Below are 25,308 nucleotides of genomic sequence, written 5' to 3'. Positions count from 1 at the left end.
AACCTTGATCTTTTCTACCCCCGCTAATTCACCCCAGATCCAACTTGTTTGAAATTCCAACTTCTTTCCTGGAAGTCCTGGCAGTGTCCATATGTTTTATACCTCTCCCACCGCCCCCTTCCCATGCCCCCCCCCCCCCCCAAAGCCCTCGCCCTCTCTCAGATCTCTCGATGTCTCCATGTCTCTCGGTCCCTGCTCTCAAATGTTGTGTTTGTGTCCTTCCCCCTCTCTCCCCATCTTGTCTACCGCTCCCGATGTTATATGTTTTATGTGTCGGTTTGTCTTTCTGTGTGATTAATGTTCGCTCTTTCGCGAGCCTCGATCTTGTATACAAAAAAAAAAAAAAAAAAAAAAGTGTCGCACACAGCAATTCACTCGAAAGGTTTAAGTCACATCTTGCGTTGTCCACATAGATAGTGAAAAGTTTGTGGTGGTTGGACTACAAGACAAGTCCAGGACGTTAAATTGCTTCCAAATAAATTTGATATTAAATTGCTTCTAATTAATTACAAGTTAGATTCATTATAATTTGTTGGAGAACCAACCTAACATCTAATTTGTTATTGACCAACCTGACATCTAATATACTGTTGCGGCTTTGAGTTTTGTACAATAAAGGTTAAATTTCCCCCTCGTAGTTAGTCACACAACAACACGTAGCCTCGCGATAGTACAGTTATTTCTTAGTATTTGTGAGCATGGTCCTTTTCCTGTGTTAGTCTTGCGTTGAGAAGAAAAATGAGAGTAGGTCCTTTCATTGCTCCATTGCCTTATGCCTTATGCCTCCATTGCCTCCTTATGCTGCCTTTGGCTTTTTGGCGCGAGTTAACACGAGGCAGGCCTGACAGGTCGGGTCGGGACCGAATGAGGGCGGCAAAGAAGCTGACGGTACGCGCAAGCCGCCAATCAGGACTCAAAGGGAGTGGCGGCGGCAATGCGTCACAGGGCGTGGTTGGAACATTCGAGAGGGCTCAGGGCGTGTCCATATAACCCTTCGCGCGAAGCCCCCACCAAGAGCAGTTAAAGGCAGTTGGTAGGAGAAGAGTTGAGGTCAGCAGAGCAGCAGTTCGGAGCAGGAGTTGAGTGCGGGGAGGTTCGAGTATTGATGAGAGTTATGAGATCGGAGAAAGACACGCATGAACCCAGTATTTAAAAAAAACCACCTTTAGAGGCCAAATTCCCCCGCATGAACCCAGTATAAGCGCTCATATTAAAGTGGATGCTCGGTTGAGCTTAAGGCCGAGCCTCTAGTGGGTTACGTGAGTGATAGCTCGCTGGTGACTCAACGCGCTGGGAGACGTGTACATTCCTTCCCGCCTTCCTGCTTCATCTTCTGCCTTTTGTTCGAGAGACGCGCTGCGAGGATCCGTTCCACCACCTGCTGGCCATCTTCACGGGACGTGCTGGGACCGTGGAGAGCACGCCGGGCCGCCGTTCCTGGACGACCAAGGCAGCGCGTGGACACCATTCTACCTGCAATTCCCCTGTGTGAGTGTGATCGGGCCCGCATCTGGGGTTTATTAGAAGACTGATTAAGTTCTGCTCTGTGTCTGCTTTCTACCGAATTGTACATAAGTGTAAATAATAATTAAATTGTGTTATTCCTTTTATTCGACCGCCTTGTGTTTCCATCATTGACTAAGCGTGGTACGAATAGAACCGCTCTAATCCGGGTCCAATATTAACGGTGACTGCACGGACCACGTGGTGCGCAATCCACTCGGTGTACTCAAATTACATGTGGCTCGTGCGGGGCTTGCTTCCCCGCTTCCGTGGCGGCGCAGGTATTTAGGTACGAGCGAGACTTGGTCCCGAAACCCTACCTTGCGTTTGCCCGGAAGAGGCGTTTCAATTCTCGGTTACGCCGGCCCAGAAGGAACAAGGGGCTTAATCCCCCCTTGGTAAGGGTAGGAATGGCGGTGGAAAACCCTAACAATACTATATAAGAGCCGTTGGTCTGTCTGTCTGTCGCCATTTTTCTCAGAGATGGAGAAACGGATCTTCATCAAACTTTCAGAGGTTCATCAGTGGGTGACTGGGAGTGCTTTAGGCAAAAAAAAAAAAAAAAAAAAACATCGCTCGAAAGTGCCTAAGCCTTTTTAAATTAATGACAGTTATATACAAGTACACATTCGCATAAATAAATACAAAACAATCACTAGACATTTGAACACAAATAAATCAAACAATTCCGGAAGTGTACGAAGATGGTAGTAAGGCTTCTTCTTCCTGATCGCATCACACTTAACTCAAAAACGTGATGAACGGCACATTCACCAGCATATATTCAACGAAAAGGTGATGAATCCCCTTCCAATCCCCCCACTCCCTTCCTCACCCCTCCCTCACCCCCGCCGGGTACTCCTGCTAGTCTACTATATATGAGAGCCGTTGGTCTGTGTGTCTATCTGTGTCGCGATTTTTCTCAGAGATGGCTGAACGGATCTTTGCCAAACTTTCAAAGGTTCATTACTCAGTGCACATCGGATTTTTATGTGAAAAAATAAAAAATATTTTTTCACATAAAACCGCTTTTTTGCGCGCAAAATTTTTTTTTTGCTGTTTTCAGAGAAAAAAAATATTTCGCCCTTTTTCGGGAAAAATAAAAAAAAATGCCCTTTTTGGTCGAAAATGTCTGGCAATGCTAAAAAAAATTAGGGAATTTTTCGAAATTTTTAACTGCGATCGAAATTTTTAACTGCGATCGATCTCAAAAACAAAACGTTGCGTCCACTTGCGTGCGTTGCGTCCCCAGCGTGTACAGCAGTGAGGCGGTGTACTACAGTGAGAGAGTGTACACAAAGTGTGAACAAGTCTTCTATCAAGATGAGTGCTGCTCTTCGTGACAAGTGGCTGAAGGAATTCAACGCTGGCGGCGATGGGGCCACCTTCAAGTACGTGTCGAGTGACACGGCTTTCTGTCGAGCTTGTGAAAAGACTTTCCGGGCGAAGCAGAAGTCTGAGCTGGCCCAACATGTCCGAGGAGACCGCCACAAGAACAACTTGGCCTTGAAGAAGAAGAGGACGGTCACGCAAGCCACCATGGAGGACTTTGGTGGCGGAAAGAGGCACAAGTGCGACGTCGTGGCTCAGGAGCTGTGCCAGGCCATGCTGGCCGCTGGCATCCCATGGTCGAAATTGGAAAACCCTGCCCTCCGGTCGTTCCTGGAGAAGCACATCACTCTCCAGATCCCCGATGAAAGCTGGATTCGAAAGCACTACCTCGACAAGTGCTACGACGAGGCCTTGGCGGGGATCCGTGCCGACCTCGGACAGCAGCCCATCTGGCTGTCCGTCGAAGAGACGACCGATTTGGCAGGTCGATATGTGGCCAACATCATCGCGGGACGCTTGTCCAAGGAGGGGTACTTTCGTCCCCACCTCGTCCAGTGCATGTTTCTGGAGAAGACCAACTCCGGGGAGATCGTGCGCGCAGTCAATGACACGCTGCGCTATCTTTGGCCTGATTTCAAGCCGGAGTGCCTCAAGGTCCTCGTCAGCGACGCCGCGGCCTATATGATCAAGGCCGGCCATGCCCTGAAAGAACTCTTCCCGGACTTGCTGCATGTGACTTGCGTTGCCCACGCGCTCCACCGTGTCTGCGAGACAGTCCGAGAAATGTTCAAGGACGTCAACGACCTGATTGCCACGACGAAGAAGGTGTTTGTCAAAGCCCCGTCGCGTGTTGTCCTTTGGAAGGAGCAGCAGCCCAATCTTTCTCTCCCCCCCCCCGGAGCCCATTCTGACTCGGTGGGGGACGTGGATCGACGCCGCGGTGTTTTACGCCGAGCACTTCGAGGCCGTCAAGGACATTGTGGACCAGCTGAATGATGACGACGCGATGGCAATCCGGAGTGCCAAGGACCTGTTCGGAAAGGCGGACATCAAGCTCAGTTTGGTCTTCTTAAATGCCCACGTGTCGTTCATCCCGAAGATCCTTTCGAGTTCATCCCGAAGATCCTTAAGCAGCTGGAGGAGGCCGGCATGGAGCTGGCCTAGGCCTTCCAGCTCCTTGATCAGGCCAAGGAGGAGCTCGAAAAGATCCGAGGCTGCCGTAAGGAGATCCTGCTCACCAAGTTCAAGGCGGTGCTGCAGCGCAATCCCGACATTGGTGTGCTGCGGACAGTGGCTTTGATCCTGGATGGAGATCAGCACGGATCTGAGGTTGGTGTGCCGGCTGGAGTCAAGCTTGCCGACATCCCCCTCTTGAGGTACTGCCCCATCGTCAGCGTCGACGTGGAAAGGTCCTTCTCCGTCTACAGAAACGTCCTCACCGACCGCCGACACCGCCTCACCAAGGAGAACATTACCAAGATAATGATTTCGAACACCTACTTTAACCGTTCCTAAAAGGGTCTTGTCAATTTCTTCTAGTCCTCTACTTATCAAACAATGCGGTTGCAATAAAGGTACCTGAACGTCATTTTTTACCTGTTAACTAGCCCAGAGTGCTTAATGTTGTGCAGGAAAAAGCTTACCATTTTTTGTTCTTTTTTTGACTGATTTCTGAAAAACTTGGTAATAATAAAAAATGAATAAAACGGGGGAAAAAAATATTTCGGGATTTTTTCACATAAAAAAAAAAAAATTCCGCTTTTCAAAACATAAAAGGCCTATTTTCTTAACATAAAAATCCGTAGTCTACGCATTAGTGAGTGCTTGGGAGTGTTTTCGGCAAAAAAAAATAGAGAAAAAAAAGGTTAGATTTTTAAATTTTTTTTAAACTGCTCTATAGTGCCTAAGCATTTTGGATTAATGACAGGTATATACAAGTACACATTCGCATTAATAAATACAAAACAATCACCAGACATTTGAATACAAATCATAAAACAATTCCGGAAGTGGTCGAAGTTGGTGGTAAGGCTTCTTCTTCTTCTTCCTGAACGTCATCATACTTTTTTTTTTGTATATTGAATCGACGCTCGCGAAAGAGCTGACATTTACTTCACAAACAAATCAACCAGACAAACAAAATATATAAAAAGAGGGAGCGGAAGCCAAGAGAAGGGGAAGCACACAAACACTTGAGAGCACACAACATTTAAGAGCAGGGAGATGTGTGGGAGGGAGAGGGCTTGGGGGGAGGAGGCGTGGGAAGAGGGGGGGGGGGGGGGGTGGGAGAAGTATAAAACACAAGGACACCAAGGACTTCCAGGACAGAAATTGGTATTTCAAAAAAGTGGAATTGGGGTGAAATTAGCGGGGATAGAAAAGATCAAGGTTTTGGATGGGGGAAGATAAGAGATGGTGGTGAACAGCTGTTTTAAAGACCTGGAGGGTGGAGTGGGATTGAAGAGAGTGAGGGAGTTTGTTCCAGAGGCGGGAGAAAAGAGGAATGAAGGAGTGAAGGTGAGCAGAGAGTCTTGATTTTGGCAGTTTAACCATAAGAGGGTTGCAGGCAGATATTGTGCAACCTGTAGGAATATTTGCGGGACAGAGCCCAGAGAGAGCTGGGGGGGGGGGGGGCAAGGCCAGAGAGGAGTCGGTAGAAGACGGAAAGACCACCAACCTGCCTGCGGTGAGTGAGTGAGAGGCCCTTGGAGTTAGCTTCATCGCGGGAGATTCCAATGATTCTGAATGCTTTGGTTTCAACAGCGTGAAGGCGAGCTAGGTGTGAGGCAGGAGCACCAGCACAGAGGGGAGAGCAGTATTCCATTGAGCTGCGGATGAAAGCCTTGTATGTGGTGAGGAGCTCAGGTGTGCCAAGGAAGGACTTCGCACGACGGAGGATGCCCAGTCGGCGACTGGCTTTGGAGGCCAGATTTGAAATGTGGTTTTCCCAGGAAAGATCATGGCAGATAGTGAGACCCAAAAGCTTGAGTGACAGAACTTCTTGGAGAGGATTATTAAATTAACTCAGAAACGTGATGAATGGCACATTCACCAGCATATATTCAACAAAAAGGTAAAATGATGATTTGACATTTGTGATGGATTCTGATTTGGATGTAATTGCTTTTCCATTATACTTGCCCTCATTTAAAACATGTTAATGTTTCCTTTTCGCTTGAGCAACGCCGGGTACCGGTACTCCAGCTATAAACGCAAATATACTTTACTCGGAGTACAAATACAAATTTGTCTGGGGGGTAACATAGGCTATGTGGCCGCGGCCTCATTTGGGGGTGTCGGGGACTGGGAGAGGGGCGTAAATTCTACATGTAAATGTGTACTGTGTAGCGCCACCTGGTGATGGAGGCAGAGGGTATTACAATTTCCTTTTTTACCTGTGTAACACTGAGGTTATGAAGCACTCTTTGCATGGGAAAATGTTTCCTCCTTCCCTTCTCCCCCTCCCACAAAACGGAGGGGGCTGTCAAAGCTACCACCCCAGCCCCCCAAAAGATGTATATGTCGCATATCTTTCCCCTCCCTCTCCCCTCACCTCCCCCTTTCCCTTCCACTCCGCCCACTCCCTTCCTCACCCCTCCCTCTCCTGCTTCCCCTCCCTCCCCTCCCCCCCCGCAACGCCGGGTACTCCTGCTCGTTTGTTATATAATCAACCGAACATATCATTTGTTATAGAGCCAATCTAACATCTAATTTGTTATATAATCAATCTAATATCGAATTTGTTATAAACCAAACTAATATCGAATTTTTTATAGAACCAACCTAACATCTAATTTGATATATAACCAATGTAATATCTAATTTGCTGTAGAATCAACCTAACATCTAATTTGTTATATAACCAACCGAACATATCATTTGCTATATAACCAATGTAATATCGAATTTCTTATCTTACTATAATTCACCAAATGTCCATCCGTCTGTCTGTCTGTCTGTCTGTTTGAAGGTACCGCAAAAACGGCTGAACCGATCGCAACGATATTTTGAGTGGGTAATCCTGGGACCCCCTGGAGTAAAATAGGCGATATTGTTTTTCCAATTTCAGCTTTGGTCTCCAGCATTCTCAGGTTTGGACTCCCGCATAACATTCGTGTTCGCATAACGTTCATTGTGACGATGTTTTCATTATGACGATGTTGTTTTCCCGGGTGCTGCACCGATCCCTGCACAGCTGCACCGATCGGACTCGGTGACCACGGACAAAGACCTTTTATAAGGACATGGGTTAAATCCCTGCTTGAGAGAATTCCATCACCCTCCCCGCCATCACGGCCGTCTCTCCAACTTACAATCCCACGAGACATGCGGATAGGACAACCCAAAACCAATTATCTTCTTTTCGATTCGTATATAAATATCATTAAAAGTAAATAATGACCTCGGCCAAAGTTCAAACGACGTTTAATCTCCACATGAGAGAATTCCACATAGCTATTTGGGCGGTGTACACGCTAACAGATCGCTGTCGCCATCGATCTTGCCAAGGCCATGACAGCTATCGGCTCAAAATCCTTTTAACTGTTGATTTGGTAGTTTTTACAATGAAGGAAACACGTATCGAGAGTACATATGACATAGCGATTGTCAATGTGACAGCTCTGAGGCGTTTTTCACTTCGCATCGCAGTGATGGTGAGCACCAAGATGGCGGCTGTAACATTAAAACCTGGCCTTAAACCCCCTCACCACCCAAAGCCTTCAACCAGACATATTAACACGCTCCTCCCCCTTCATTCCCATTCTTCATTGCAAAGTGGTAAAAATGGTTGTATATATGACGAGCAACAGTACCCGCCCTAAGGGCGGGGCTTCAATTTGGAGGCTCGATTTATATTGTTATGAATTTGGGTAGTGATACATAGAGCAGAGTAGATCTGAGTAGGTACCATCTATCTATAATTCCAGTAATCTCTGTGTGTGTGTGTGTGTGTGTGTGTGTGTGTGTGTGTGTGTGTCTGTGTGTCTGTGTGTGTGTTTGTTTGTTTGTCTGTGACCGCTGTTTCTCGACAACCACGGGTCCGATATACTTGAAACTTGCCAGGTATATTGCTGGGGACCCGAGGATGTGCCTTTTCAAGGTTTGAAATTAATCGGACAAGTAGTTACCGAGCTATGTCCAAAAAACGATTCAACCAATCAGAGAGCAGCGAGCTATCACGTGTGCCGAACGTGGCGAACAGACTCTGCCTCGGACGGCACATTTGAGAGCGTATTCATTTATTTCACGTTGGCAAACTATGTTGGCGTTAAACTATGTTTTAAAACTAATTAAAACTAATTTGTCATTCTTTCGCTTTCCTGCGCCTTTGTGCACGCTATGGCGATTTCTTTACCAAACTCCGCAAGCCGTTCGCTTTGGACCAAACCATTTCATATAAATAGAGGGGGGGGATTGTCACCGTACTCGCAAGCCGTTCGCTTTGGACCAAACCATTTCATGTAAATAGAGGGGGGGGATTGTCACCGTACTCGCAAGCCGTTCGCTTTGGACCAAACCATTTCATGTAAATAGAGGGGGGGGGGGATATAATTTTAGATATAGATATAGTACGGGCATGCCCTAGTACCTGTAATAAGTTCTTCATGTGTAGGCGTTTCGTCAGTTAAGGTGTATAATTGTGAATCTACCAGGAGATTCGTGTGTTAAGTAGTGTAGGGATTAATGAGTAGAGCCCTTGTATGTCTCACCTGGTTAGCCAAACCTTTGTCCCTTTTGGCACTGCAGACCACATAGACACTTAGTTAGGATCCCTTAGTACAACACTAATAACGCCCTCCCCCCTGACATGACCTAGGAAGAAATCAGGCCAGGACACCGCCGATAATGGCTGCCACCATTTACACCTCCGAGAGGCCTATCCACTTCGCATAGCACGTGCTATGACCACGGAGTAGGGGACGGGAGTGAGAGTGACGAGTCGAGTGACGCAGTGAGCGTGCACAGAGGCGAGTCGGTGGAGGCTCTGATTTGATGGCAGCGCGCCAGAGCTGACGTCACCGGCTGAGGTGATAAAAAGAAGAGCGCGCGGAACTGAGCGGCAGTTAGTTGCCGAACGCCATTGCGCAGTTGAGAGAGAGTTGGAAGTTGTGAGTTGCCGAACGCCATTGCGCAGTTGAGAAGGTCAGATCGAAGAATGCCAGGCAGTTCGTTTGAGGTGCGCACGGGCAGAGTTGGCAGTTGATCCCGAGCAGTTGGATTCCTGGCAGTGCAGTGCAGAGCCCGAGTCCGTTTTGAGCAGTTGGGTTTGAGACGCGGCAGGACTTTGGTCCGAGTCGACCTCGTGTGGAGCCGCTAGCCTGTGTGGGACGCGTGGCGCTTGGAGCGAGGCCTTGTGGGACTTGGAGCGAAGGACCTCGTGGTGTGTGGTTGGGCCGGGCGGAGCGGTGTTGGACAGCAGCCAAGGAAGACGACGAGACAGATAAGCCCGAGCTCCGCGTACATTTTTCACAAAAGACGTGTTTCTTTCGTAATTCATAATCCCTCGTTTTGTTTCTGAAGTCGGTGTGCGGGATCCCGATTTAGGATATTTATTACCGGCGCGTGCTTTTCCTGTCCTTGCTTTTCCCAATAAACCCTTATATTATTTTCTGTACATATTCCTGAACGCAGTTTTCCGGGTGGTTGATTTTCACAGTTAAGGCTGCAGGGATCTCGTCGTTCCCCTCCATCCTGCGCGCTTGGGGCTTTTGGTTTTGGAATCCGCCATTGCGTTTTCGCCTCGGGAGTTAATGCCTTCGTGATCGGCATCCGCAACTCTGGTGTTAATCGGAGTTGCGCGACAATATAAACATCCGTTAAATATCACACGCAAATCATCAAAATCTAAACAGCATTTTTAGAATTTCAATTAAAAAACCACATCACTGTTCATATCGGTAAATATTATTCCATCGTGTTTCAAATCGTGATATCAACTGCACGCGTTTCTTTTGGAAAAAAAATGGAATGATTTTGTACCTCTTCTTCAGCTTAGAACTTCAGCATAGACGACATCGCTGATAAAAGTTCCTTTTCTCTCTTTGAAGTTCTTGGCAAACATTTTTATATCGTCACTGCTGCCAACGCGACGCCATGGCATTATTCATAACATTCATTCATTTAATGATCATTAAAAATTATTCTTACGCTATCATATATTCTTATTCTTACGCATTATTCTTACTGATATTTTACCTTTTCATTTGGGCCTCCCAATTGAAGCCTCGCCTGTAGGGCGCATACCATTGCTAGTATAACCAATGTAATATCTAATTTCTTATATAACCAATGTAATATCTAATTTCTTATATAACCAATGTAATATCTAATTTGTTATACTAGCAAGGTACCGGTGCTATGCACAGGTGGGAGGCCAGAAGCAAACAGACAATGCAGAAACGGCGAATGCTAAAGCATGAAACCTATAAATTCCACATTCCTGTCGCACCTTCAGTCGCATGTCAGACATGGACAGCAAGTTCATGAAGGACTTCCATGAAAAACGTACCCGTTTGCAAACAAACGGGTACGTTCACGTATAGAAACATCGATCGTGGGTCCGTTGTGAATCTGCATGTGGCGATCCACGAATTTCACGTTTAGAAAGTAGAAACCATCACGGCATTTTGTCATTCACTTGAACTCGATATCTTTTTTCATTCCAAACAGCATAACTCCAATCACAAATTAAATAGCATTAATATAAAAAATAAACTTTTAACAACATTTGTGACATAAACAAATATTTAAACCCTGATGTGAAGTTCCGTACGGTTGGGTGAATACAATTACGAATTCAAAATCGTAATTGTATTCACTCAATTCCAATCATCAATTGATACTGTAACAAAATACTGTTTTAAATGACTGTTGTATTGGGACATTATCAAACCCGCTCATTGCCGTAATCTGTCCACTTCCGCATTCGCGGCAGGTTCATAATTCTCATCAAAATCAAAATTTCTAAGTATTTGTAGAATTTCAATAAAAGCCACATCACTGTTCATATCGGTAAATATTATTCCATCGTGTTTGGAAAAACTGGAAAATTTGGAAAATTGGAAAAACAATATAGCCTATTTTACTCGAGGGGATCCCAGGATTACCCACCCAAAATATCGTTGCGATCGATTCAGCCGTTTTTGCGGTACCTGGGAACGGACGGACAGACAGACATTTGGTGAATTATTATAGTAAGATAACCAATGTAATATCTAATTTGCTGTAGAATCAACCTAACATCTAATTTGTTATATAACCAACTGAACATATCATTTGTTATATAACCAATGTAATATCTAATTTGATATATAACCAATACAACAACACAACAACATGCATTTTAAGGCCATTTTCCCTGCTAGAGCGGGGGTTAGCCTGGGACCAATGCAGATAACCAATACATAACCAATACCACCAATATATAACCAATGTAATATCTAATTTGATATATAACCAATGTAATATCTAATTTGATATATAACCAATGTAATATCTAATTTGATATATAACCAATGTAATATCTAATTTGATATATAACCAATTTAATATCTAATTTGTTATACAACCAATGTAATATCTAATTTGTTATATAACCAATGTAATATCTAATTTGATATATAACTAATGTAATATCTAATTTGTTATAAAAGCAACCGAACATATCATTTGTTATAGAACCAATGTAATATCTAATTTGCTATAGAATCATTGTCACATATAATTTGTTATGGAGCCAATCTCACAATAATCTAACATGTAATTTGTTATTTAACCAATCTCACAATAATCTAACGTAATTTGTTATTTAACCAATCTCACAATAATCTTACATGTAATTTGTTATGTAACCAATCTCACAATAATCTAACATGTAATTTGTTATGTAACCAATCTCACAATAATCTAACATATAATTTGTTATTTAACCAATCTCACAATAATCTAACATGTAATTTGTTATGTAACCAATCTCACAACAATCTAACATCTAATTTGTTATTTAACCAATCTCACAATAATCTAATATCTAATTTGTTATTTAACCAATCTCACAATAATCTAACATGTAATTTGTAATTTAACCAATCTCACAATAATCTAACATGTAATTTGTTATGGAGCCAATCTCGCAATAATCTAACATCTAATTTGTTATTTAACCAATCTCACAATAATCTAACATCTAATTTGTTATTTAACCAATCTCACAATAATCTAACATGTAATTTGTTATTTAACCAATCTCACAATATTCTAACATGTAATTTGTTATTTAACCAATCTCACAATAATCTAATATCTAATTTGTTATTTTACCAATCTCACAATAATCTAACATCTAATTTGTTCTGTAACCAATCTCACAAGAATCTAACATCTAATTTGTTATTTAACCAATCTCACAATAATCCAACATGTAATTTGTTATGGAGCCAATCTCACAATAATCTAACATCTAATTTGTTATTTAACCAACCTCACAATAATCTAACATCTAATTTGTTATGTAACCAATCTCACAATAATCTAACGTAATTTGTTAGGTAACCAATCTCACAATAATCTAACATCTAATTTGTTATTTAACTAATCTCACAATAATCTAACGTAATTTGTTATGTAACCAATCTCACAATAATCTAACATCTAATTTGTTATTTAACCAATCTCACAATAATCTAACATGTAATTTGTTATGTAACCAATCTCACAATAATCTAACATATAATTTGTTATTTAACCAATCTCACAATAATCTAACATGTAATTTGTTATGTAACCAATCTCACAACAATCTAACATCTAATTTGTTATTTAACCAATCTCACAATAATCTAATATCTAATTTGTTATTTAACCAATCTCACAATAATCTAACATGTAATTTGTTATTTAACCAATCTCACAATAATCTAACATCTAATTTGTTATTTAACCAATCTCACAATAATCTAACATGTAATTTGTTATGGAGCCAATCTCACAATAATCTAACATGTAATTTGTTATTTAACCAATCTCACAATAATCTAACGTAATTTGTTATTTAACCAATCTCACAATAATCTAACATCTAATTTGTTATTTAACCAATCTCACAATAATCTAACGTAATTTGTTATTTAACCAATCTCACAATAATCTAACATGTAATTTGTTATTGAACCAATCTCACAATAATCTAACATCTAATTTGTTATTTAACCAATCTCACAATAATCTAACATGTAATTTGTTATTTTACCAATCTCACAATAATCTAACATGTAATTTGTTATTTAACCAACCTCACAATAATCTAACATCTAATTTGTTATGTAACCAATCTCACAATAATCTAACGTAATTTGTTATGGAACCAATCTCACAATAATCTAACATCTAATTTGTTATTTAACTCATCTCACAATAATCTAACGTAATTTGTTATGTAACCAATCTCACAATAATCTAACGTAATTTGTTATTTAACCAATCTCACAATAATCTAACATCTAATTTGTTATTTAACCAATCTCACAATAATCTAACATGTAATTTGTTATTTAACCAATCTCACAATATTCTAACATGTAATTTGTTATTTAACCAATCTCACAATAATCTAATATCTAATTTGTTATTTTACCAATCTCACAATAATCTAACATCTAATTTGTTCTGTAACCAATCTCACAAGAATCTAACATCTAATTTGTTATTTAACCAATATCACAATAATCCAACATGTAATTTGTTATGGAGCCAATCTCACAATAATCTAACATCTAATTTGTTATTTAACCAATCTCACAATAATCTAACATGTAATTTGTTATTTAACCAATCTCACAATAATCTAATATCTAATTTGTTATTTAACCAATCTCACAATAATCTAACATCTAATTTGTTATGTAACCAATCTCACAAGAATCTAACATCTAATTTGTTATTTAACCAATCTCACAATAATCTAACATGTAATTTGTTATGGAGCCAATCTCACAATAATCTAACATCTAATTTGTTATTTAACCAATCTCACAATAATCTAACATCTAATTTGTTATGTAACCAATCTCACAATAATCTAACATCTAATTTGTTATTTAACCAATCTCACAATAATCTAACATGTAATTTGTTATGGAGCCAATCTCACAATAATCTAACATGTAATTTGTTATTTAACCAATCTCACAATAATCTAACATCTAATTTGTTATGGAGCCAATCTCACAATAATCTAACATCTAATTTGTTATTTAACCAATATCACAATAATCTAACATCTAATTTGTTATGTAACCAATCTCACAATAATATAACATCTAATTTGTTATTTAACCAATCTCACATTAATCTAACATGTAATTTGTTATGTAACCAATCTCACAATAATCTAACGTAATTTGTTATTTAACCAATCTCACAATAATCTAACATGTAATTTGTTATGTAACCAATCTCACAATAATCTAACATGTAATTTGTTATTTAACCAATCTCACAATAATCTAACGTAATTTGTTATTTAACCAATCTCACAATAATCTAACATCTAATTTGTTATTTAACTAATCTCACAATAATCTAACATGTAATTTGTTATTTAACCAATCTCACAATAATCTAACATCTAATTTGTTATTTAACTCATCTCACAATAATCTAACGTAATTTGTTATGTAACCAATCTCACAATAATCTAACATGTAATTTGTTATTTAACCAATCTCACAATAATCTAACATCTAAATTGTTATTTAACCAATCTCACAATAATCTAACATGTAATTTGTTATTTAACCAATCTCACAATAATCTAACATGTAATTTGTTATTTAACCAATCTTACAATAATCTAATATCTAATTTGTTATTTAACCAATCTCACAATAATCTAACATCTAATTTGTTCTGTAAACAATCTCACAAGAATCTAACATCTAATTTGTTATTTAACCAATCTCACAATAATCTAACATGTAATTTGTTATGGAGCCAATCTCACAATAATCTCACATCTAATTTGTTATTTAACCAATCTCACAATAATCTAACATCTAATTTGTTATGTAACCAATCTCACAATAATCTAACATCTAATTTGTTATTTAACCAATCTCACAATAATCTAACATGTAATTTGTTATGGAGCCAATCTCACAATAATCTAACATGTAATTTGTTATTTAACCAATCTCACAATAATCTAACATCTAATTTGTTATGGAGCCAATCTCACAATAATCTAACATCTAATTTGTTATTTAACCAATATCACAATAATCTGACATCTAATTTGTTATGTAACCAATCTCACAATAATCTAACATCTAATTTGTTATTTAACCAATCTCACATTAATCTAACATCTAATTTGTTATGTAACCAATCTCACAATAATCTAACGTAATTTGTTATTTAACCAATCTCACAATAATCTAACATGTAATTTGTTATATAACCAATCTCACAATAATCTAACGTAATTTGTTATTTAACCAATCTCACAATAATCTAACGTAATTTGTTATGTAACCAATCTCACATTAATCTAACATGTAATTTGTTATGTAACCAATCTCACAATAATCTAACGTAATTTGTTATTTAACCAATCTCACAATAATCTAACATGTAATTTGTTATGTAACCAATCTCACAATAATCTAACATGTAATTTGTTATTTAACCAATCTCACAATAATCTAACATCTAATTTGTTATTTAACCAATCTCACAATAATCTGACATGTAATTTGTTATTTAACCAATCTCACAATAATCTAACATCTAATTTGTTATTTAACCAATCTCACAATAATCTAACATGTAATTTGTTATTTAACCAATCTCACAATAATCTAACATGTAATTTGTTATGTAACCAATCTCACAACAATCTAACGTAATTTGTTATTTAACCAATCTCACAATAATCTAACATCTAATTTGTTATTTAACCAATCTCACAATAATCTAACGTAATTTGTTATTTAACCAATCTCACAATAATCTAACGTAATTTGTTATTTAACCAATCTCACAATAATCTGACATCTAATTTGTTATTTAACCAATCTCACAATAATCTAACATGTAATTTGTTATTTAACCAATATGGTAGTGTGGAAACAATGATGATGAAGGGAAAAAAACAAAACAAGGAACAAATGAACCAAAAACACAGCGATGAAGAATTTGACAACAATACCCAACATCTCAATTCGAAAACTGTAAGAATCAAAGTAAATGCATCAACAACAACGACATAATAGAACAGCGAAATGACTCGCTAGACCTTTGACCGAAGACCAATACGATATAATACATTACTCATCCTGCAGACATATTGCTTCAGGACAGTCCTCTGGTGTCCATCTGTCATATTATCAAGAAGACCCATTGTTGCATGTCCCTCATTTGAAACACACACCTGTGCGTACACGTCTAATGCATGAAACGTTCTCCGGAAAGGAAAACTATGCAGATACATGAAGCCTCAGGAGGACCTCAGACCTCAGTGCACCGTTTAGAAGCACAGTACTGGATTACAAACAACGTGGGAGCACACGACCTAAAAAAGAAGGATGTGACACATGGCACGTACTAACCATACACACACGAATACATTCCATGGCGTCGTGGTCGTCATTACCTCGTGGAAGAGGCTCCTCGATTAGCAATTGATACGAAAAAGAGACATAAGCCTTGGAGGTCATTGGGAAAATAAAATTCCAGAATTTCTCAAGGAGTAAACGAGCTGCACAGGCTCGGTCTCGTGTGACTGGAAAAGGGTCGAGACGGCCTTCGATCCCCGAACCGTGCGCAGATTCCAGAGATCCGTACAAAAGACCCGATGGTCCGAGAGCTTACAGAGACGAGTTCTAATGCGGAGACGCGACAGATCGGAATGAATCGAACGTCCCGTAGTGAAGTTAACCCTTGTGCTTCCCACCAACCTGGGCGCTTTTTTCTCCGCCTGCGTGCTCCGCATGAGATGCGCGCCTTGGAAAAGAGAGCCGTGAGCTCCGGCTCACAGAGTCCGCTGCGGCTCGGACTCGAGGCTCGAACCGTGACGGAGCGCTCGCTTTGCCCGTCCCGAGCCTGGCGCCGCTTGCGGATCAGCGAGCTGGCGATCGCCGCAGCCATGGCCGCATTAGCCCCATGCTTTTACTCGTCGCTCAAAGGGCCCGCGCAGCCCACCCTGCGTCGCGATGCGCGCGCGCCCGGGCCGCCCTCCCGGGACCGATTGGTCTGTGGTGCAAAAGCGCGTATCGATCTCGGGTCACAATCGGACGAGCCTCTGCCAATCGAGGGTCAAAAAAAAAAAACTCGGGAAAAATGTGAGAAATCCATGGCGAGCCCAAAATTTCGGGATTCCAACGACACCGACATCACAACCGAATGTGGCGATCTAATTGGTGCTCGGTTGTCAGCAGGTAGTGGTACACTCAGCAGCAGGTAGTGTCAGCAGGTTCATGGTGGATCACCCACCTGTATTTGCGCACTATTGATTGTGCTGCCCTTTGATGATTCCAGTTCCAGCTACGAGGCGTTGTGCTATTTTTAGTTGAAAAATAGACACACCATTCACGAATTCTCACACCATTTCCACAACGTTGCGCTGGCACACAAACCGAAGTACACCGAGGGAAAGAACAACTAAACGCACTCACAATTCACCAATGTCCCTTTTTTTAACGCGTAAGGGCTCAACGATCAGCCGTGAAGTTCGTGCTGAAATATTTACTGCTATGTGTTTGTTTTGCTGCAATTTACACCGAGAGATCGCACCGAAGATTCGTGTTAACCTAGCCCCCCCTGTGCACAAGAGAGATTCATTTACAGCTGTAAAAACGAGTGCAAATCCCAAGGAAGTGCAGCTTTAAATGAGTGCGTCGCTCCCACGGGTAAACTGCAGAGCTGCGCTGCAGTGCTACGTGCTCTTCATGATAACGAACAGCTCGTCGGGTGCTTCCACCCGAAGGTCTATGGCGAGGCGATTGTCTCTGAATTATAATTCATACCAAGTCTGGAAGTAATGGTTCAGTCGCGATACATACGGTGTAACAGATTGCTTGGCGAACGTTTGTATTGTGCTTAGTCTGCTGCTGCCACTCTCCAGTACAATTTTTATTTCCTGCTCACTGAATGGAACAACACCCAGTCCATTGTGATGTCACAGATGAGCAAACCGAGTCATGGCAAATAAAATAGTGCACGCCACTACCTTCCTTGATGCTCGGCTTTTAAAAAGTAGAGCATGGGCAAACAACTATAGGTTGGCAACCATTCCGCAGACTTGATGTGCAGAATGGCCTCCCCCTGCGTTTAAGTCTCCCTTGTACAAGAACTCAACTATTATTTGTTCGATTATCGATTAGGATTACACACACGTATAAACTATGTTCTTATTCACGCATGATGGTTAAGGTTTAATGAGCTGAAACCGAAATACATTTCATATTGCAATCACTCTCACACACACATACATATAATCTCCACTCCTGCATCATGAGATGCATATGGCTGCCAAAGCAGTTTCTTGACTATTGGGAACAATCCTGGTCGGGGCGTCATTCCTATGCAGGACACTGGAATGGCTCATTCATCCCACTAAGCTGATACTCATTTCGCCGACCTCAGAAGGATGACAGGCTGAGTCAACCCAGGCTGGTATTTGAACTCAGGACCCTAGAATCCCACGCCAACACCCTAACCATTGCCCAAACACCAGGCTTTTTATATACGTGAATATATATATATATACAGTATATATATATATATATATATATATATATATATACTAGCAGAAGTACCCGGCATTGCCAGGCGGGGGAGGGGAACGGGGAGGGGAGGGGAACGGGGGGGAGGGGAGAAGAGGGGGGGGGGAGGAGAGAAGAGGGGGGAGGGGGGATGGGAGGAGAAGGGGGGAGTGGAGGAGAGGGGGGAGGGGGAGGGTGATGGGGGAGGGGGAAGGATGGGAGAGGAGGGAGGGGGGGAGTGGAAGGGGGGAGGGGGGGAGTGGGAGGGGGAGGGGGGGATGGGGGAGGGGGGAGGGGGAGGGGGGGGGATGGGGGAGGGGGGAGGGGGAGTGGGAGGGGAAGGGGGAGGGGGAGGGGGAGGAGGAGGAGGAGGGGGAGGGGGAGGAGGGGGGGAATGGGGGGGAGGGGAGGAGTGGGGGGGAGGGGAGGAGAGGAGGGGAGTGGAGGAGAGGGGGGAGGGGAGAAGAGGAGGGGGAAGTACCCGGCATTGCCGGGCGGGGGAGGGGAGGGGGAAGAGGAGGGGAGGGGAACGGGTGGGAGGGGAGGAGAGGGGGGAGGGGAGGAGAGGGGAGGGGGGAGGGGAGGAGAGGGGGGGGGGGAGAAGAGGAGGGGGAAGTACCCGGCATTCCGTGTATAAACGTGAGGGAGAAGAGGGGGGAGGGGAGGAGGGAGGGGAGAAGAGGGGGGAGGGGGAGGAGGGAGGGGAGGAGAGGGGGGAGGGGGAGGGGGGGAGGGGAGAAGAGGGGGGAGGGGAGAAGAGGGGGGGGAAGTACCCGGCATTCCGTGTATAAACGTGAGGGAGAAGAGGGGGGAGGGGGAGGGGAGGAGAGGGGGGGAGGGGGAGGAGGGGGGAGGGGGAGGGGAGGAGAGGGGGGGGGAGGGGGAGGGGGAGGGGAGGAGAGGGGGGGAGGGGGAGGGATGGGAGAGGAGAGGGGTGGGAGGGGGAGGGGGAGGAGGAGGGGGAGGGGGGGGAGGGGAAGGGGGAGGGCACGCGAAACGTCGAATCAGCGCGCTGCTCTGCCACCGATTCAGATTCCGTGTATAATATTCCTCGCTGAAAAAAAATATGGATGTAAAGATGAAAGAAAAAAAACCTATGTGGTGTGAATGGCAATGTTCCTCGCTGAAATGTGAAAAAACGCAATCGCGCGGCAAGGAACATCACGTGATCGCTCTGAGCGATCGATTGCAACTCTGCGTCGTGTCGTGGGCGTGGCCAACGTGGCCTCATGCTCCCAGGTGATTGGCTAACTCGAGCTCGAGAGAGCCATAATGCGCTACGTTATGGCAAAAAATATGGATCTAAAGATGAAAGAAAAAAAAACCTATGTGGTGTGAATAGCAATGTTCCTCACTGAAATGTGAAAAAACTGAATTACGTGCGAACGCATAACTGTGAGATTATGGCGGCAAAGTTGGAACATCACGTGATCGCTCTGACCGAATCAGCGCGCTGCTCTGCCATTCCGGTCATAATATTCCTCGCTGAAATGTGCTGAGGTAAAAAATATGGTAAAAAAATATTATGAAATAAATTTTTAGGTCAGCCATGTTCTTCCCAGGCTCAATGGCCATGTTTGTGCCAAATATCAAGTACGTGAGCCTCTCCGTTTAGGAGTCTATTGGTAACATTACACACACACACACACACACACACACACACACACACACACACACACACACACACACACACACACACATATACACACACACACACACACACACACAAACTGTGTTTTATATATACTGTATATGAAGAGTTCATACGCAAAAGCCGATAAACGACATTCCTGTAAAAACCGCAGGCAGGTTGGTGGTCTTTCTGTCTTCTACCGACTCCTCTCCGGCCTTGCTCCCCCAGCTATGTACCCCAAATATTCCTTCAGGACGCACAATATCTGCCAGCAATCCTCTTCTGGTGAAACTTCCAAAGTCAAGACTCTCTGACACTGGTGTAGCGAGGGGTGGGGGGGGGGGGGGGGGGTGGGGGAAGGGGCGGTCACCCTGAGTGGCACTTTTTGGGGGTAGCAAATTTGTTATTTTGCACCTATCATTATCGACACTTGGTAATATTTTGCCGCGGCGCATGAAAGCACAAGCGAAGGGAGGAGTTAAACTGCAAATGGCCCCGCCCTTCGTTTGCTGACCAATGGTTGCGGCCAACGATATCCCAGAGAGAGGGGCAGGCAAAAGAAGCGCGCGGCATGCTGGGAAACTAAGCGGACGTACTTGTTCGCGCTCATTGTAGTTTACCATTTACGCCTCATTTGTACAGGTGAGAAAAGGATACGAACAAAAAAGCAGAATGTATTCGCATGATTTTTAAAGGTTGAAAATTAATTTTCTTTGAAATCCTCAGATAAAACACTCTATCATCTATTTATTACGTAAGCAAAAATGGTAGAATTCCCCTTTGGAAGGCAGGTTGATGCGACATGGCGCTTCATGGAGGGGAGAAGCCACATAACCTCAGGATCTTGCTGCTGATCGCCATCCTAGCCCTTCTAAAGATCGCCAAAGTACCCTTCCCCCCAGTGTCAGGATTCTCTTGTGATCGATAAGTTATCATCATCGCGGAGCTCTCGTTTCCCTCTTTTCAGGGTTAGCATGCTGAGGTTGCTTCTGCAGCCGTTTTTCTTCTCTTTTTAGCTCACCTGGAACGAAGTTCAGGGGAGCTTATGCAATGGAGCGTTGTCAGCCAGTCAGTCCGTCCGTCAGTCAGTCAGCTTGTCAGTCAGTCCGTCCGTCAGTCCGCCTGTAAACACTTGAAACTTCTTCTCCGAAACCGCTGAAGGGATTGCAACCAAATTTGGCACAAATGATATTTGTTGTATTGTGACTAAAGTTTGTTCAAGGCATTTAAAAAATCGGGGTCTATGGGGGTCTACCGGGGGTCAAAGTAGATCCAGGTTTGACCCCCCAAAAATAGGAATTTGCTTTTCCCTCTGAAACTACACATAATATTTCGATGAAACTGTACCACAACCTTCACCACCCGTGATGTACCAAAGTTTGTTCACGGTATTTAAAAAATCTGCCCCCTTTGGAGGTCTATGGGGGGGGGGGGGGGTCAAAGTGGGTCCAGTTGTGACCCCTCAAAATAGATATTTGCTTCCCTCTCTGAAACTACACACACGATTTCGATGAAACTTCACCACGACCTTCATCATCCATGATGTACCAATTTTGTTCAACGCATTGGAAAAATTGGGGTCTGAGGGGGTACACGGGGTCGGAACGAGGGGGGGGGGGGGAGAGGGGTTGCCCCCCAAATAGGTATTTGTTTGTTTATAGTCTTATGATTATGTTAGTATGATTCTGCATGCTGCCCTGTCTTCTAACAACCACTGAAATTGGTTTAAAATACCTTTATTCAGTGCAGTATACTGTTTATTCTACCACGTGAGCACCAGATATTGCCCCTATGTTTTTATTCCCCTAACGCGAGGACGTGGAAGTGACATTGTATTTATGCTTTTGGAATACTTCTGGCATCTTATTGAATAAGTTGGGCCAATTTTTATACAATTTATCAAAGATTCATTTTTTTACATAATTGCCACAATTCTTTGAAAACAAAACAAAACAAAGTCAGAAAACAAAACTGTTTACTTGCAAATGTACTGTACCTAATTTGATTTGTAATAAAGTTATTTCATTGAGCTTTAAAAAAAATTCAGCATGTGAGTTGAGAGGGGGCGGCAATTTGACATCGACAATATATTTATTATAATATAATAAAAGCGTCATTTTTCCGCAATATGCCACTGCTCTCTGCTCTCCTTCACTCTTTCATTCCTATTTTCTCCCGTGTCTGGAACAAACTCCCACACTCTCTTCAATCCCACTCCTCCCTCCAGGTCTTTAAAACAACTGTTCACCACCATCTCTCAACTCCCCCCATCCAAAACCTTGATCTTTTCTACCCCCGTTAAAACACCCAAAATCCATCTCTTTCAATCTCCGACTTCATTACTGAAATTCCTAGTAGTGTTCATTTGTTTTATACCGTGTACTTTTATACCCTTCTCTCTCTGACAATCTTTCTTACATCAATGGGCAGCTTTATTTGATGGAAAATAAAGTCAAACAGGTTGCTATTTTGCTGTCTTGCATGAATATTCAGCAGTGTAAATGAAAGAGGCCTAAAGTTGAAGACGAAAACAAACAGAGAGCCAGGGATGTCACAGTGAAGTACTTCCTTCCTAAGGCAAATTAAGAAAGGATCCCTGTATACAAGGCTTCATTCCTCGGCATATTGTTATCTTGCCAAAACGAAGTTTTTGCAAGATGTATTAGTCAGCTTGTATGTTTGTTTGTTTTTTTGTTTGTGGTTAATCATTTTTTCTCACGTTTAGATCACTCTGTAGACCACAGTTATTATTGGAAACTCCTGCAACTTCGCATATCAGAGTCCTATAGAGATACCCTTCAGCACACAAAATTTTGAAGGTCAAGGTCAAAGGTCAAGGTCACTTTGCGGTCAATCATGGAGGTCAACGAAACCCTTATTTTTTGAGTAACTTTGATCGGATCGTCTCCAAACTTCATGGGAATCTAGTATATGGTCCGGCGCTCAGCTGATTAGTTTTTGGTGGCGATCGGCCTTGACCTTCATGGTTAGCGCTGGAGGTCGAAAATATTGACCCCAAGGTCAAATTACGAAACCCTTATTTTTTGAGTAACTTTGATCTTATGATCTCCAAACTTGGTGGGTATATAGGGTGTGGTATGGCGCTCAGTTGATTAGTTTTTGGTGTCGATCGGCCTTGACCTTCAAGGTCATTTTGAAGGTCATTCAATTTCATTTTTTTTCACGTTTAGATCACTCTGTAGACCACAGTTATTATTGGAAACTCCTGTAACTTCGCATATCAGAGTCCTATAGAGATACCCTTCAGCACACAAAATTTTGAAGGTCAAGGTCAAAGGTCAAGGTCACTTTGCGGTCAATCATGGAGGTCAACGAAACCCTTATTTTTTGAGTAACTTTGATCGGATCGTCTCCAAACTTCATGGGAATCTAGTATATGGTCCGGCGCTCAGCTGATTAGTTTTTGGTGGCGATCGGCCTTGACCTTCATGGTTAGCGCTGGAGGTCGAAAATTATTGACCCCAAGGTCAAATTACGAAACCCTTATTTTTTGAGTAACTTTGATCTTATGATCTCCAAACTTGGTGGGTATATAGGGTGTGGTATGGCGCTCAGTTGATTAGTTTTTGGTGTCGATCAGCCTTGACCTTCAAGGTCATTTTGAAGGTCATTCAATTTTGACCAAAAGGTAAAATTTTCAAGTTTCAGTTACCATATCGAGTAGTACCTCAAATTGAAGCCCTTGTTGAGTGCTTTCCAAACATATAACTAGTTTGACAATGTGACGTCATTTGACGGCGTTATGACGAAAAAACTGCACTTTTCATGTATATTGTATTGCTTTAGTTCGCATTGTTTAGGTCACTCTGTAGAGCACAGTTCCCTTTGGAAACTCTTGTAAGTTCGCATATCAGAGTCTTTTAGAGATACCCTTTAGCACACAAAATTATGAAGGTCAAGGTCAAAGGTCAAGGTCACTTTGCGGCCAATCATGGAGGTCGACGAAACACTAATTTTTTGAGTAACTTTGATCGGATCGTCTCCAAACTTCATGGGAATCTAGTATATGGTCCGGCGCTCAGCTGATTAGTTTTTGGTGGCGATCGGCCTTGACCTTCATGGTTAGCGCTGGAGGTCGAAAATTATTGACCCCAAGGTCAAATTTTGAAATCGTAGGTACCATATCGAGTAATACCTCATATGAATGCCCTTGATGAGTGCTTCCCAGATCTGTAAACAGTTTGACGCTATGACGTCATTTGATGACGTCATGACGAAAAAACGGAATTTTCATGAAAAAATTATTTCCTCAGTTCTCATCAAAATCTTTCAATATTTCATGTGCGTTGGTCATGAAGACATACTATTCACCATACGAAATTATTAAGGTCAAGGTCAAATGGCAAGATACGGTTCACCCTGTGGGTGACATATGTTCATTTTTTTTTTTTTTTATATATATTTTAAAGCATTATGAACTCCCCACACTCTTATTAACCTTTCCCATACTCTTATAAACACTTCCTATACTCTTAAACACTTTTTACACTCTTAAACATACGTAATTTTAACAACATATAAAATTCTAATGGGTACTCACCATTGAAGATACTGTAGCTACCCATGGGTTCCCCAAGCAAGACCAGCATCAGAATCTCCTTGCTCCAGCCGGTGACGTCACCGGCGGGGATTCCCGGCGCGAGAGTGGCTGGTCATGTGACCGCTAAAGCGTGCCGCGCTTTGCGGGTATAATCAGCTACACCTGTTGATCACGTGACCACCGATTCACCGAAGCACGCCACGCTTGAGAGGCGTGGCTTTCGGTTTCTGGTTGTGCTTTATAATGCAGCCCGATAAATGGGCTTTTCAGTGTTCCCGAGTTGGTTTTGAGAATAAATATCTTCTCGGACGAGTTTGTGTCTTGCCCGTCATTTCGTCCGTATCAAGCAAGAGCCCCGGCTCTTCAATACTACAACTTGCGTGATGAAGATGATGATGAATTAGCTGTGCAGTACTGATGACGATGAAGGTGATGACGATGATGAATGTACTGGCGTTTTCCATACGCACGACTCTTTGTCTACCCTTCTACTGTACACTATGTACAGTATTTTATTT

General features: G+C 42.4%; 1 protein-coding gene across 2 annotated transcripts in view; it reads right to left on the bottom strand.

Annotated features, from left to right (window-relative positions):
• LOC137439076 (fibroblast growth factor 12-like) overlaps positions 1-25,308 on the bottom strand; it is a 238,336-nt gene that overhangs the window by 90,577 nt on the left and 122,451 nt on the right. Inside the window, exon 1 of one of the 2 annotated variants that reach the window (XM_068134754.2) lies at positions 16,791-16,980. The exons of the other annotated variant lie outside the window; for it this stretch is intronic. Within the exon in view, the coding sequence (XP_067990855.1) occupies positions 16,791-16,980 (190 nt within the window). Of the gene's footprint in view, positions 1-16,790; positions 16,981-25,308 lie in introns of those variants that run through there. 2 annotated transcript variants of the gene reach the window in all.

This window comes from Myxine glutinosa, chromosome 13, assembly GCF_964187855.1.
Source record: "Myxine glutinosa chromosome 13, kmMyxGlut1.1, whole genome shotgun sequence".
Taxonomy (NCBI): domain Eukaryota; kingdom Metazoa; phylum Chordata; class Myxini; order Myxiniformes; family Myxinidae; genus Myxine; species Myxine glutinosa.
This window is presented reverse-complemented; position numbering and strand designations above follow the sequence as displayed.